This window comes from Montipora capricornis, chromosome 3 (genome assembly GCF_036669925.1).
Source record: "Montipora capricornis isolate CH-2021 chromosome 3, ASM3666992v2, whole genome shotgun sequence".
NCBI classification, from domain to species: domain Eukaryota; kingdom Metazoa; phylum Cnidaria; class Anthozoa; order Scleractinia; family Acroporidae; genus Montipora; species Montipora capricornis.
In genome coordinates, this window is record NC_090885.1 from 67,442,438 (window position 1) to 67,457,437 (window position 15,000).

At 38.0% G+C, this 15,000-nt stretch overlaps 1 protein-coding gene and 2 non-coding genes across 7 annotated transcripts in view; 1 reads left to right on the forward strand and 2 right to left on the reverse strand.

The window, feature by feature from the left end:
• LOC138043823 (ATP-dependent RNA helicase SUPV3L1, mitochondrial-like) overlaps nucleotides 1-15,000 on the reverse strand; it is a 29,440-nt gene that overhangs the window by 3,046 nt on the left and 11,394 nt on the right. For 4 of the 5 annotated variants that reach the window (XM_068890300.1, XM_068890298.1, XM_068890303.1 and 1 more), the window contains 13 exons: nucleotides 14,549-14,660; nucleotides 13,788-13,865; nucleotides 13,530-13,621; nucleotides 11,860-11,914; nucleotides 11,108-11,242; nucleotides 10,810-10,903; nucleotides 9,550-9,690; nucleotides 9,403-9,466; nucleotides 8,272-8,352; nucleotides 6,888-6,956; nucleotides 6,516-6,617; nucleotides 3,269-3,417; nucleotides 450-686 (listed from right to left, as the gene is read on the reverse strand). In XM_068890300.1, coding sequence (XP_068746401.1) covers nucleotides 450-686; nucleotides 3,269-3,417; nucleotides 6,516-6,617; nucleotides 6,888-6,956; nucleotides 8,272-8,352; nucleotides 9,403-9,466; nucleotides 9,550-9,690; nucleotides 10,810-10,903; nucleotides 11,108-11,242; nucleotides 11,860-11,914; nucleotides 13,530-13,621; nucleotides 13,788-13,865; nucleotides 14,549-14,660 — 1,409 coding nt within the window. The remainder of the gene's footprint in view (nucleotides 1-449; nucleotides 687-3,268; nucleotides 3,418-6,515; nucleotides 6,618-6,887; nucleotides 6,957-8,271; nucleotides 8,353-9,402; nucleotides 9,467-9,549; nucleotides 9,691-10,809; nucleotides 10,904-11,107; nucleotides 11,243-11,859; nucleotides 11,915-13,529; nucleotides 13,622-13,787; nucleotides 13,866-14,548; nucleotides 14,661-15,000) is intronic. The other variant, XM_068890299.1, reaches the window with a different exon arrangement.
• Nucleotides 3,961-4,034, reverse strand: Trnas-aga (transfer RNA serine (anticodon AGA)). The gene has a single exon. It is a non-coding gene; the product is annotated as a tRNA-Ser (tRNA).
• Nucleotides 4,204-4,277, forward strand: Trnas-aga (transfer RNA serine (anticodon AGA)). The gene has a single exon. It is a non-coding gene; the product is annotated as a tRNA-Ser (tRNA).

Consider the following 15,000-nt stretch of genomic DNA (forward strand, 5'->3'; position numbering starts at 1 on the left):
ATAGTGACTTTGGCGGAAAATGGAAAGTGCGCCAAAAATTGAAACATGTTTTAGAGGATTGGTAACGAGCTAAGAACCATCGCCGACGTCCCTGAAAGTACAAATTTGAGTTTTCATTTGTCGGGAATGATCGCCGACGATCGCAAAAATCTGGGACGCGTCGGGAAAATAGAACTGAACGCTTTCTGTTTTCCCGATTCGTCCCCGACCATTCCAGATTATCGGGGATGTCTAAGATTTATGGTTTTCATTAGTCGGCAAAATCTGGGATGGTCGGGAAACTGCGAAATCCCCGATCGTCTGAGATTTTCCCGACATATGAAAACTAGGCTTTAAGGTAGAAGGCAGACATTCTTGCCACAGTGTACTTCAGTTCACTTATAATTTAACACGCTATTTATTTGCTACAAAAATACACTCAAAGCAGTCCTATTATTTCCTGTACTCACCAAATCAAATAATTATGTCGTCTGAGCCACTTCAAGTCATTTCTAAGGCGCGCTCTGTGGCGGGGCTGTTTTCCTGTTGTATAGGCGGTTTTGATCGTCTTCGATTCACGACGCACACGTCGATCTGTCAGATTCCTTAGCGTGTCTAATGACACTACTTCACCTATGATACCCTCTACACGTTGCTGCATGTGGCAGATCTGCTCCACATCCACAAATATGTCAGGAAAACGGTAGCTGAGAAGAAAGAATCAACATTGGCTAAATTAGCGGGCCGTATTCTACAGTACGGCCCGCTCAATTTGAAATTTCGATAATTAACAAATTGATGTCAGTTTTTCATGCGTCTGTCCTGTTATTGATCATGAATTGCGTCATAACATTGTCAAAGTGGCTGTGGATTCACGAGGCGATAGCCGATTGGATCTGCAGACTACAATAACAGGACAGACGCATGAAAAACTGACATCAATTTGTTTTTTATAATAACAAAAAGGAAAAAGGGTCAAAATTAAGTCAAAACACGAGAAGAAAGCGAGACAAAAGCGAGAAACTTCAATCTGACGCGAGCAATATCGAGTCATTATCGCATAAATTATAAATTTATGCGTCTGTCCGCTTATGAGCGCACGAGAATTTTTGCAGTCATTGTGAAAAACATTCTCTAGCAAGTTTTTCATGTCTTTTCTGTTGCTTAAACATGTAAAACTGTTTGAATCTTGCAAGAAAGTATTCTACAAAGGCAAAAAGGTTTATCGTTTTTCATGGCCGTTGAACATTGTGCTTGACTTCAAATAGTTTCCTTTCCCGCACGGCTGATTACCACAGATACATAAAAAATAACTTACAATAACCTCGCTTTCTCGGTTCGTATTGTAAATTATTATATGGCTCTGCCTCACGAGGACTGGGAACTACAAAATTCACGAATTTGATTGGCTAAAACCGCGGTCTAGATTTTCCGGCACCTAGACCGGTAATGTTTTGCGGTGAAAAGATGCAAACTAAAGTGCAAAAATAATGAGTATTTTCTTCTACCAATATTTATTTACGGAAGTGCCAAACAGCATGATGACGAAAGAGAGGATGACGAGCAAACTTTGACAGAATTAAGTTCAGCTCATCGCCACTCATCGCCGTTCGCAAGCAAAATGTCAGTTAGTACAAACCTGTTACATTAAACGAATTAAATTGTTCTTGTTTGCCATATAATAAACATCTTATTAACCGAGCTTAGTCAGTCTGTATGGGAGAATCTTGACCTCGGTCGTGTGTACAGACCTCACTGCGTTCGGTCTGTACTCACGATCTCGGTCAAGATTCTCCCATACAGACCTTCTGCTCGGTTAATAAGAGCTAATTACAGACCCATGTTTTTCACCTTAGATTTATGGCCCGCGAGCTTCGCGCTTGGGCCATAAATCTAAGGGGAAAAACCCGGGCCGTAATTTACAGTACCGCCCTCGAACTCGGTTAGTCAGAGGTATTTGTCATAAACCTTATTCAGAAACCACTAAGTGGCCAACCAAGCCAGAGCACGTCATAATTGATAACTAATCAACCTCATTCCTGAACCGAACTAAAAATTCACCATCTCCTCTACAACCATTGCAAGAACATCACATTTCGAAATCTCCGTAGTAGTAATGATAATAATAATAATAATAATGACTTTATTAACGTCTAATAGGGGACACCTAACTAAAATCTCTAACTAAATAGAAACAATACAAAGACAAATACGTTACCATGCATCTAAAGAATACAGGGGTGCAGGGATGGCGCAGTGGTGAAAGCACTCGCCTCCCACCAATGTGGCCCGGGTTCGATTCGAAGACTCGGCGTCATATGTGGGTTGAGTTAATTGATTCTCTACTCTGCACCGAGAGGTTTTCTCCGGGTACTCTGGTTTCCCCTCTCCTCAAAAACTTATATTTGCCTTCATTTGCCTTCATTGTTAATTCCAGTTTACAGTGTCCCCAATTAGTACTCCAGCGCTAGAACGACTAGACACTTAAATAAAGTTCCTTTCCTACAATTAAAATTAATAAACTGATCATGAATTACATAAGTAACACCCATTGCATCCTTCTATGATGCTACTAAGACCACGTTTACGTATTATTGTCTTAAAATGCCAGAGAGTGGCAGCCGATCTGTCTTTACTTGAAAGCTTGCTCCAGAGTCTAGGGCCGTCCAAGTACACGAGGCCAGTTCAATGGCCAACGCTCCAACAACTCTTAAACTAAAGCTAAGTAGCAGAGCATCCGAAGTTGTTATCGGAACGTCTCCGGAAGTCGCTGTGTGGTTTCCGAGTATACCTGAGTCATTATTGACAAATGAATTTCTTATCGTCCAACATGGTTTTTTTCGAGACAAGTCTCAAAACGCATGTACACATGGAGATTGATTTACGCAGTTGGGAAATGTGAGAACAACGCCGGCGATCGGCTAAGGTAGGAGAACAAAGTGACTGCTCGCAGTCGAAACTACTTGCCACCAAGACAACCATACGCAAAAGTTGGTTCAAAACTTCGGAACAACGCTCTTTCTATAGCACTGATGAACGATGCAAAATCTAATAATAAATGAACACCTCACCAATGAGAGGGTGAGAAAGAGCCCACCGAAAATTTAACAGTTGTTTGTTCATTTTAATCTTGTTTGGTTATTTCAAATAACCTCGGACTGGTTACGTATTATCACCCTTAATGAATACTTAGAAATCTCAAGTTTGGAAGAGAAGAGATTAGAAACATTATTCTAATGAAATCCATGGTAGCAATGAAAAAGAAGAGGTGTATGCACTGTCTTCGCACCTGAGCCAAAGATACAGGTCTAGTCCCTCATGTACCGCTTCCAATTTCTGCAGTTCTGCAAGGGATTTGGGTGACTTTGGAGGCCACTTGATTAACTTTTTTAACTTCGACGACGTTAATGCGATTTCGTGACACACATTAAAAGCGAACTGAAACAAAGAGAGAGATTTAGTCAGTACTGTTAACTTCACTACATGTATGACCTAAATGCAATTGGAAGACGTTCGTAAGACCGTTTGCAGTCTTGAAAATTATAAGGCAGTTTACAAGTTCACTTCCACCACTTTTCAACGCATCCAACTGCGAAATTTATTTTGGGAATGGAAAGATCACATTTCCTTACCAGCTCCTCTCTACAGTCTGTATTAGGGCACTTAAGGAACGATAACGGCGACTGCAGCGAGAACGTCACAAGTTTGAATATTTAGTGGGGAAAAACAATAGCTTTGTGCATTTTTTCAGTGTTTTCTTTGCTGAAAAAGCCTACCTTGATATTCCTTACCACATCCTGCAAGTTAAGCGCACGCATGGGCATTTTAATTATTTATTTTATTTTATTTTTTTTATATTTACATATATGTATATATATATTTTTATTTTATTTTATTTTATTTTATTTTATTTTTTTTAAGGATGAAACAACAACAATGATATTCAATGTAAGGAGAAATGTAGACTAGGAAAAATATCCGAGTCCCAGATGGGATTTGAACCCACGACCCTCCGTGATCTAGTCGGATGCTCTAACCACTGAGCTACTGGAGACTCTATGGTGAGCAAGGGTCAATTTGGCTGGTTGGCTGCATTTTGATATGCATTAATGTGACAGCGCAATGTTGTTAGTGAGTTTCAAATATGCTAGTCAATACTTGGCTGTGTAGCCGCGCGATGCGGTTCCAGTCGAGACCCACAAATTGACCCTTGCTCACCATAGAGTCTCCAGTAGCTCAGTGGTTAGAGCATCCGACTAGATCACGGAGGGTCGTGGGTTCAAATCCCATCTGGGACTCGGATATTTTTCCGAGTCTACATTTCTCCTTATTTTTTTTTATTAGCAATAACAGACTAATAACAAATTACTTATAACAGACAATACGTAAGCGATCAAATTACTAATAATAAACACAATACATACCTTAATTAATTACATAGTGTTTCCTTCTTCATTTAATTACGCAATACTTAATCACATTACAATCCCACTAATCAAATTACAATCACTTCCTAAACCATGACACAATATGATTCCTACAAGAAAGAAATATTATCTATTAAGCAACAAATTACAGTTAATTGTCCATTTACGTTTAAATTTATCTAAGGTATTATTTTTAATATTAACGTATTTTTCAATTTCAAACTTATTTTTAATCTTATGCTTTAGGCCAATTATTTCTGGTAGCATGCTTGTCCTTCTGCAGTCCCACAGGTATAACTTAGCTATCAGTAACAAATAGTTTAGCAAGGGGCGTTTTGAATCTACAATACCTATTATGACATCTTTTAAAGTAAGGGAAACAGGTTCTTTTGAGATAGAATGAAAATAAAGTTCAAACTCTTTCCAAAAAGTGTGCGAGTATAAACAGTCGAAAAAGAAGCGGCTGAGGGTTTCGGGATGAGACTTACAAAAGGGACAGTTGTCGTCTGTGGCAAATCCTATCTTGTATAATTTGGTATTAGTATATAATACAGAGTTAAGGACCTTGTACTGAAAGGCTCTAATATATGGTTCACAGCAAACAGAATGTGATAGAATATATGCTTTCTGTAGTTCGTCACCGGTTAGGTCAAATTCATGTTTTAGAGTTAGTCCCCTGCTAGGAAATTGTGCTTTTTTGCTCAGTAACAACGAGTAATAATCCTTTGACCTCTTTTTTAAGACATTAAAAACCTTGTCATTAATCGCTAATGTAGGGGGACTTGTCATAAAAGTGTAATTACTCATTTTTAAATGAGAAGGTATAGCATGGCGAAGACCTGCCCAAGTTAAAAAGTTAACTTTACCAACACGCTCAGAAATTATATTATACGAGATTAAGTTATTCAAATCAAAAAGTAGGTCATTTACGCAAATAATACCAGACTCGAAATATGTCTTATCAAATACAGGTGCATTGTTTATGGGAACATCTTATTATTCCATATTATTCCCTGCCAATCCTTTTCTGTGGAAAACTCGTCTCGAAATTCTGCCCACCATTGGAGCATCTCAGCATAAAACTGCGAGGGAATAGGATGATCTTTTACATTGTAGTTACAGTGAAATAAGAAAAGACCTCCGAAACGCTTAAGCTGATGACGTATATAATCTCTCCACGCACCATCGTTTACACTGAATATTCTTTTTAACCACGCCAGTCTTAAGGATTTAATCATTGTCTCTAAGGACTTTTTCATATTCATTTATTACAGACAAGCGAGTTGTTTTATCCACACCTTTCCATAGAAATTTAAATAACAGCTGGTTTAATTCTTTAATAGCATCCTTAGGGGTGGGTAGAAGTGACGCAATGTAAACAAACTTAGGAATAATTAGAGATTTTATAACGGTCACCTTCCCATAGATGGAAAGACCTCTTGAAGACCAGATGTTAACAAGTTTCTTAATGCTGTCTACTTTTTCAATAAAACTTTTTTCGTGAAGCAATTTTGGATCGTAGGAGTAATATACGCCAAGCGCTTTGATTGGTTCGTCTGGCCATTTGATACCGAGTGGTTTGGTTTTATTTTGTCTCGAGGAGCCAATCCACATTCCTTCTGTTTTGATAGGGTTAACTCTTAAGCCTGATAGCTTCTGAAAATTTTAATTTTTGGTTTTAATGTTTCCCTAATAGTCAATTTTGGGCTCAATTTTTGAAATGTCTCTTTAACTTAGCATGATGCAATCTCAACAATTTTCACCCAAGCAAAACTTCAAGGAGTTTTCAAGCAGTTTTCCACAAAATGCTTCTTCTCAAGGGCTTTTCAAGCGCCCTTGAAGTCCAAAATTAAATTCCAGGGCTTTTCAAGGACTTCAAGGAGTAGCACGAACCCTGGAGAAAGTTTTTGAGGTTTTTTTCTCCAAACCCGAACGTATTTTCACACGCTTTCTTTTCTCACTAAAAACTAAAAAAGTAGTTCGTTTCTTTCTGATCTGAACAAATGGCTTTTCTAAAAGCTTTCTTTTGTATGCATGTGGACTGCTTTGCAGAACAGGCATTGAATCATGCAATTCTCGTAAAATTGGGCTTTAACTTCAATGTCCTACCTTTGGAGCTAAATCGATTGTCTTGGTGCTGATGGGCGCCGTGCTAAATATGTACTGGTCTGTTACGGAAAGCGGGAGGCCGCGTATTTTGTGGGCTATTTTCTGAAGAAAGCAAAACGATAAACAAACATTGTTAAATAAATTCTCTTCGACTCCTGCTCTCAGTGAAGCTCTACAAAGAAGATTTCAATCCATAGGGAATGGAAGGCCTCGTGAGAGGCTCTTTCCATGACTTTAGCACAGCGTTTTATCAATAAACATTCCAACACCTCCAGAGGAAAGAGGTGTGGGAACTTATCTGTCTTTTTTTTTACTTTTTTTTAACTCAATGACAAAAAGGATAACTTGAAGAACTAAAACAAACAGGCCAACCTTCTTAAACTCCAAATCACACATGAAATAGTTCGCACCGTCCAGCTGCGCCACGCTTTCAAAAACGTCCTGTGAAAGAAAAATATTTGAGACATAATGACATTCGTATTGGTTTGTACTTCATTGCCCTCGCAGGGTTTTGGTCCTCTGTTAGTGTTGCAAGTTAAGGCGACGTGTTGCGAGAAGAATTGTTTGGCGTGAAATTCTAAACGAGTACTCGAGGGAATGATATGTTTCTCCCGTTACTTGGCGTAAAGGAATAGTGTTTTAAGCAATTGTCTCCTAAAATCACCCGAAATTCAGGTGTCTCCAACGGGATTCAAACCCATGACCTCTGCGATGCCGGTGCAATGCTCTACCAACTGAGCCATGAAACCACTCAGTCAGGTCAATTTGTTGCGCTCATTTGTTCACTTCATTCAGAGAGATTAAAGGGGCTAGGTCACACAATTTTAGGCAATTTCAGCACTGATCGAATGGTCATAGAATTAACTAAAATATCAAAATAACGGTTCAAAACTATAGAAGATCTCTAACAAAACACAAGGAAGCCAAGAAGGGACATGGATGGACAAAACTGGAGAGGATTGAAATGGATTGAATTTGGGTAAATTTGAAAAACGTCGGCCCACCTTTTTTCAAATTTATATCAGTCTATATCAAAATGTCATTTACAAAGCTGGAAAATCATTCTCAGTTGTTATGTGGCCGTGATTTTGCAAATGAAAGACTCTCGCTCTGCCAATTTGACGTTTAGAGCTCATAATTAACAAAATGAAACAAAATTACCTAAAATAGCGTGACCTAGCCCCTTTAAGCAAACGGTAAGCTCTCTAATTAACTGGTGAAAAACGCCCCTGGCATAGATCAGGCTGAAATTTGCGATTTGCCAAAAATCAAAGACACTTGTCAGTCTTTCTTGCCTATTAGAGCTGTTTTCAATTGAGTGTCGTAAAACAATCAGAAAGCAATTACTTCGACCAATCACACAATCATAGCAGGTGCAAACAGCGCAATGAACCAAATCGTATTCGTAGCAATTATATGCAACTTGCTCAAAGCGCGGGAAAAAGCGCGCGTGCAAGTCGCGATTGCTTTTGGTTTTCCTTTTCATTGGTTGATAGTCTTAGAACTGGCGCGAGATTTTTAAACAAATCACAAAGGGTAGCAATTGCAATCACGTAATTACTTTCGACACTGAGTCAACGATATAATCTTTTTCTGTGGCGTTGTTGTTGCCGTCGCTATCGTCGTTTCTCCCGAAAACCAGCGAGGGCATCTTTGTTTTAATACGTATTTCGCAAGGAACTTTACAGAGATTTTAAGGCTCGCGTGACTTAAGTGCCAAGAGAAAACGAGGTCACTATCCTAATAGAAGACTTACATAAAGTTTGACAAGACTCGCATCAGGCAACTGTTGGGAAAGCATCTCAATCTGCTCCATTGTTGGCGCTAGCCCTGCTGCCTAACAAAATAAAAATAAAAAGATTATAACAGCTCTTGAAACACTTGACAAAACAGAAGCAAATGATTACAGTCTTCATTTTAACTGTCAAATTTGAATCTCTCCATCACAACGTGTGCAATCAAAGCAATAGAATATAATTGTATTTGCTCAGTTCATAGTTAATGTACAATTTAAAGTTGGAAACAAACAGATACATAGATAAAGTAATCATAATTACAATTTTAATACATTAAATGTTTGAGACTAGTGAACTAAATAAATCATGCAGGTTTTCGATTTAGCTCCTAGCAAAAAACATTGTTCTGTATTTGTGGCCCCAAAAATTTACAAGGCTCCAAAAAATTATATTGCACCTAAGGAGCAGGATGTACACGAGAGTGGAATAAAAGGTGCTCCTAGTATTGCCACTATAAAGATCATGCATACTGTACTATATTTGATGATATAGTTCAGTTAGTAAGACAACTATGAAAGGCGATATGGACCTACTTAAAAACAATAGGGAGCTTTAGCAACGACGACGGGAACGGCAACGAGAACGTCATGTAAAAACATAAATTCACGTTATTGCGATCACTTCGCGACTATTCCAAGCCTTTTAATATGACAAAGGTGTTTCAGTCCCTCAGGAATGAAACCGTTACGAGCGGCGCTTAATTTAGGGGAGAAAAATGAAAATTTATCTCCAGGTGCTGACGTTCTCCATAACACTTCAAACTTGGTAATTTCACGTTGTTGCTTTGCTGACGACGGCAAAGAAATGGACAAAAATGAAAAACGCACGTGCAGGGCGTGCAAAGCTATTGCTTTTGCCCACTAAATATGCAAATTTGAGACGTTCTCGTTGCCGTCGCCGTTGTCGTTGCTAAAGCTCCCTAATCTAAAACCTACGACGGTAACTTACAAAATACGAAAACAAAAATGTTAAAAAGTTTTGCTTGAAGAATACATTACTTTTTTACAGAGACTGATAACAATAGTTAAAAAATGAAAGGAAGAAAAAAATACCAGGAAGCTACAGTCTTAAAATTGCGAAGAATATTTTACCTTAACATCTTCTGTTGGAGCAGTTATCAGGGAGTGTAGAAGCTTTGAATCTTCTTTTTTGAACCTTAAATAGAAGGAGATTTTGTAGACAGATAGTCTGAGAAAGTGAAGGTTTAAGACTAAACTGACGAAGCATGAGGTTCTTACGTTAAAGCTTCGCCATTGGGATAATTGGAGCCATATCTTCCAGCTCGACCAGCAATCTGTTTAGCTTGAGAAGGAGTCAGCAGCACTACATCATGACCATCATACTTTGAAAGTTTACTGAACACAATCCGCTTAATGTTCCTGAGAAGATTAACAAATATAACAACGAGAAAACAAAGGCATCTTTGAACAAACTCTACTGGAGACCTCCGTCTGCTACACCCAAACGTTTGAGGTCAAAACCGGTCAGTGTAAAATGCAGACTGCAGACCAGGGGTAAAATGGAGACTGAGGTTATAATGTAACTGTTGAAAAAGCCCAAACCCATTAGAAATGCTAACCTTAGGCCTAATTAGGCCTAAAACAATAATTGTTTAGGCTTAATTAGTAGCATTTCTAAAGGGTTTGGGCATATTCAACAGTTACATTATAACCTCAGTCTGCATTTTACCCCCGGTCTGCAGTCTGCATTTTACACTGACCAGATCAAAACTGCCATCACGGCTGTGAATTACCACTGTAAATGAGAGCAGACAGCACATGACCTTGATTCCAGGTCAAGAGCTTCTAAAGACAGATGAAGCACTTAGAATTAACAAAGGAGAGTTCGATCACCATTATATGGGCACAATAAAAAAAAAAAAGCATGAAGGAAAGGGACAATGGGGAAATATTAGAAATGAACCAATGGCAGACAAACTTATGATTAAAAGCTTGCCGAGAAAATTGAATAACAAACACTGTAACAAAATGAGTAGTATTTCATCTGAATCCAAAAGGTTAAAGTAGTTGGTTATTTTTATTTCTGATCTTTTTGTTCTTTTCTTTAAGAGGATACCATCTTTTTTGTATTATTTTTAGTTCAATTTTTTTTTACTGAGGGGTGATAGAAAAATAAGATCAGAAATACAATATATAATTATCTCAGGAAGTAAGCTTGCTGTAATTGACATATTAATTTTAGCCTTTAAACCGCACACTTTATTGATATTGTATTCTATACTCCAGGGGTTACAGATGCATTGCAAAAAGAAAAATAGAAGAGAGTATAAGGTAGTTACATGTAATATATTTGGATTCACAGTGGCGAAAGCAGCAGATGCGTTTGAGTTGGCCACTGAAAATAGGAAGGGTTACAAGTTAAGAGTAGAGGAGTACAAAACTTTATTTGTTTTTTCTCTTTTTTTTCTTCTTATTTTCAAGTTAGCAGTAGAAAGACTGTATAGTTTTACATTAAAATATTTTTCATCTGTCACTTACAAATTGAGTCCCATTCCAATTGCATCCGATGCTACCAACACAGAGCAGTCGTCCTCTGGATCATTAAACTTGCTTGCTTGCTCTACCTTAGTGGCTGCAATTAAAGCAACAGTCACATGACTGTTATTGAATGAACTGGATACTGAATGCCATACTCTTACAGAGAGCGTCTCAGACAATAATCAATCAGATTTGAGTGAGGCATAATACAAAACCTTCTAACAACCCTGAGGTGGAATGAATTTATAGATAATGAATCGGATGAAAGCTGTCCAGTCAACACACTTTTAAGTCTAACCTGGAGGAAGACCACCATAAATGATGGCGCATTTCGTTCTGCTCTTCTTTTCTATCTCTCTCCTTAAACGATACAACTCTTGTTGAGAGAATGAAACAACACAATCCCCAGGCTTCACACCTTGAAGCTTTCCACCTGTGAGGAGGAAGAAAGGGAAAGAAAAGATAAAAATATAATGAAAAAAGGATAATAATGACAACTACATGTAACTAATAAAGACATCTTTATCATAAAACATACGATAATCATTGGACTAGAGCAGTAAAGTCAAGCATGCTAACTGTTATTATGCTACCGCCTTGAATTCAACAACACTTTTGTCTGTCGGCATTTGTGACAAGCTGAAGGCATGCACAGTTGAGTCTGTGGTAAGAGCACTCACTGTCTAGCAAAGTGGTCCAGGATTCAATAAATGCTGGTATTTTGACTCTCTCTCTCTCTCTCTCTATCTCTCTAACAAGCCCCCACCCCTCCGCCCCTCCCCCCCCCCCCCCCCAATGAGCCCCAGAATTAAATAAGCCTCCCCAAGGGTTTTCACAGTAAGACAGATGACTTTTATAATAATAATTAGTATAATTGTATGGGTAATTATTGAAAATTCTCTGCACTGATGGGTTGCACTTTTAGAGGCGGTTATTAAACGATAATCACCAAAGCGCTTTTTCCAAAAAGGTTGTCCATTATTATTATTATTATTATTATTATTATTGTTATTAACATTTTTTTAAAATTAAATAATAATTGTTTGTTACCAAGACTACGATGCTGCTTGACTTCTAGAGGAGAGAGTCTTTCGTAATGACAGACCTATCAATAAAAAAATTTTAATACGACTTAAGCACACTGTTTTTTGACAATAAATGTGTTTATGAAAGCAAATCAGAATGATGCTTTTATCTGAACGTAAATCATTATTATCAGTCAGCTGAAGAGCAGTTGACTGTAATAATTACATGTACATCTATGTCTCTAACTTGCAAGCTTTTGGGCAGAGAAATAAGAATAATTAGTATAATTACATACATGTAGGTGATTAATGAAACTTCTCTGCACTGATTGGTTGCACTTGAGGTGATTATTGCATGATAATCACCTAAGCATTTTTTTTTTCTAAAATGGCTGCAAGCTGTTTTGTCGGGACAACAGACGAAAAAATTAAAGAAAATTAAATGCCTACTTTTTTTTCAAATAATCACCAATGTAATTATACCAAAACAACTATTCACTTCAGGATTGTCGAATATCGGGGAGTAAATTAAACCACAACTTTGTCTCTGGTTTTTATTTACCGATATATTCACCTTGCCTTCGGTGAATAATTAACAATTATTCTTTGAAATCGAGGTGAATAGTGGTAGAATATTTACCGAGCTGCAAAGCGGCGAGGTAAATATTCTGCCACTTTTCACCGAGATTGAAAAGAATAATTGTTTTAGTATACACTCGTGAAGTGATCTCAACAACAAATGCAGAAAAAACCATCCAAAGTCGATTTCATTGGCATCTCAATTCATGCGTGGAAAACGTGCAAGTGGCACAAAGCATGCGCGAAAGTGTTTACAGAAGCTTCAAACATAGCAAATCTAAATAACCTCCGTTAAAATCCTTGTCACAAACAGCAAAATAGTCATTTAGCACCATTTAAATCAGCAATCTAAATCGAAAGTTTGCTTGTTAAAACATTTTCACCGTTCGATCAAAGATTTTGAGGTTCATTTGAAATGGAAATTGAAAGTGCAGTTGGTAAAGGATCCACATGAAATGGTGGCTCTAATTGAGGTGAGCATTAGTTTGTTGTAAAATGACCCGTCTTGTTTCCTTGCAACCATGTGGAACTTTCTTAAACATTTTTTAATTCCTCGATTTCACTAAGAAATTCGTTTTGGTGGGCGACCAGCCCTACAAGAGAGAATTACTCCGAGTGAAACAAATTGTTGGTGTAAAGATTGTTTAATTTTCAGGAATAATTATCTGGAAAAACGAAGTCAAACACTGGTTGGCAAAAGTATGAACTCTTCTCTTACCTTTGAAAACTTTCAGGCCAAATTTTGTGGCCTTCTTTGTCTTCCGTAGCACAGCATCATCTTGTATTCTCAATATAATTTTCCGATTCACAAATGCTGGTAAGTTTACGCCGGCCATTTTGTTTTGTTTGGATCAAGCATTATTCACTCTGTAGGGAGTGAATAATGCTCAATTACTCAGAGATAGTGAACCAATCAGATTGCTTGAAACACCAAGATCACTGAGTGAGTATATACTAATTATTATTATTATTATTATTATTATTATTATTATTATTATTATTATTGTAGGGGTGAATCCATTCTTGGTGGGAGAAGAACCTCTGCAATCTCCCAGCTGAGAGGCTCCTCTTCCCGGTGGATTCGTATTTCTCTGACTGACTACTTGGTATTTTTACCTCCATTTCATCATTGCAAGAGGCTATTAATCTTTGAACAACATCAACTGCTGAATGTTCACCACAAATATGAATTTCTGGACAGGGCAGACCTGTTTGGGAAATAATCATTTTTGATATCTGAGTGGTCATTGCAATCACATGGGCAACTACAGTTGTAAAGCAGTTGGAACCAAGGAAGCTTTATTTTCAACAGAGATCACCTTCATGATTTAAGGCTAAAGGTGATCCAAAAAGCTGAAGGTAAAACATACAGACCCAAAAGAGCCCTTGTCCACGCCCAGCCTCGTTCATCATCTCTGATCATCTGAATTTCATCTATCACTGCACAGTTATCTGTCAAAAAGCAGAAAGAGATGGTTGGACACATTTGGAGGTTTAGCCCCAGCAGGAAAGGGGGCATGTTTTGTGCCTACATGTATTTAAGACCACATCTTTGTTAGCTTGACATGGCCAAGTGGAGGATTTCATTTGAATTTGTCATCACTACAAAATTACCTGGTTTAACTAAATGTTTTTTGTAGGTAGAAAATTTCTAAACCGTAATTATTGCCTAGCCTCCAGTTACCTTATCCCGTAAATTATACACATTTAGTTTTAGCAAATGTGAAAATCTTCAGTACATGTACCTACACAGCCTGTTGTCACCTCACTGTAAAGCCATGTTTGTAAAGCAACAATGATCTAATCTGGGGGTTGACGATTCAACTCCCACCTGTGTCAGAGTTTTTCTCTTGTGTGGTGTACGTGTAGGCCCATTCCATTGTTTCTGGTACCATAGCATTGCCGTTACATGATACAGTGTTGTAGCATCATTCGATCTAAAGAGAGTGTCTCCTAAGTGTTGAAACCCCTTTGAGCCTCCTTAACAGATTTTACTCTGTCTGGGTAACGCCACACAATTTTACTTGTGAACTGCATGGAGTCCAGCATCCTAGGGCATTTGACGTGTCAATAGGTTGAACACTGTGAATAAAATGGAATTGAATTGAAAGAAAAGTACATTTGGCAATACATACAAAAAATCTTTGTTGAGCACATCTCAACAGTTGCAGCAATATGATTGGCAGGTTCCTCAGGTGAAATCGCCCATTGTCTGTCCTCACCAGTCAACAAGTCACATGGTATTCCCTGTTACAATGTTCATTATTTGCATAATCTGTGAGTGACCTTACAAGTAGGGGAAATGAAAATGAAAGAGAAAATTTATTGCAAAATTTACATTGGGTTATATGTAACTTATTTTACTTAACGACTAAACGGCTAGTATTCTCAGTACATGGTGTAGCGTTGGCATTCATAGTGTGAATGACGAGGTCTGTTGGAGTTCTGTTTCCCTGTGTTGCGTTACTGTTTTGGACATGATTACAGGGTGTTCTGGCCATCACAGGGTCAGCGGTAGTCTATTGCGGTCAATGCATACACCACTGCACGTGCTCGTAGTTTTACTCTGCTCAGCACATGGGGCGTT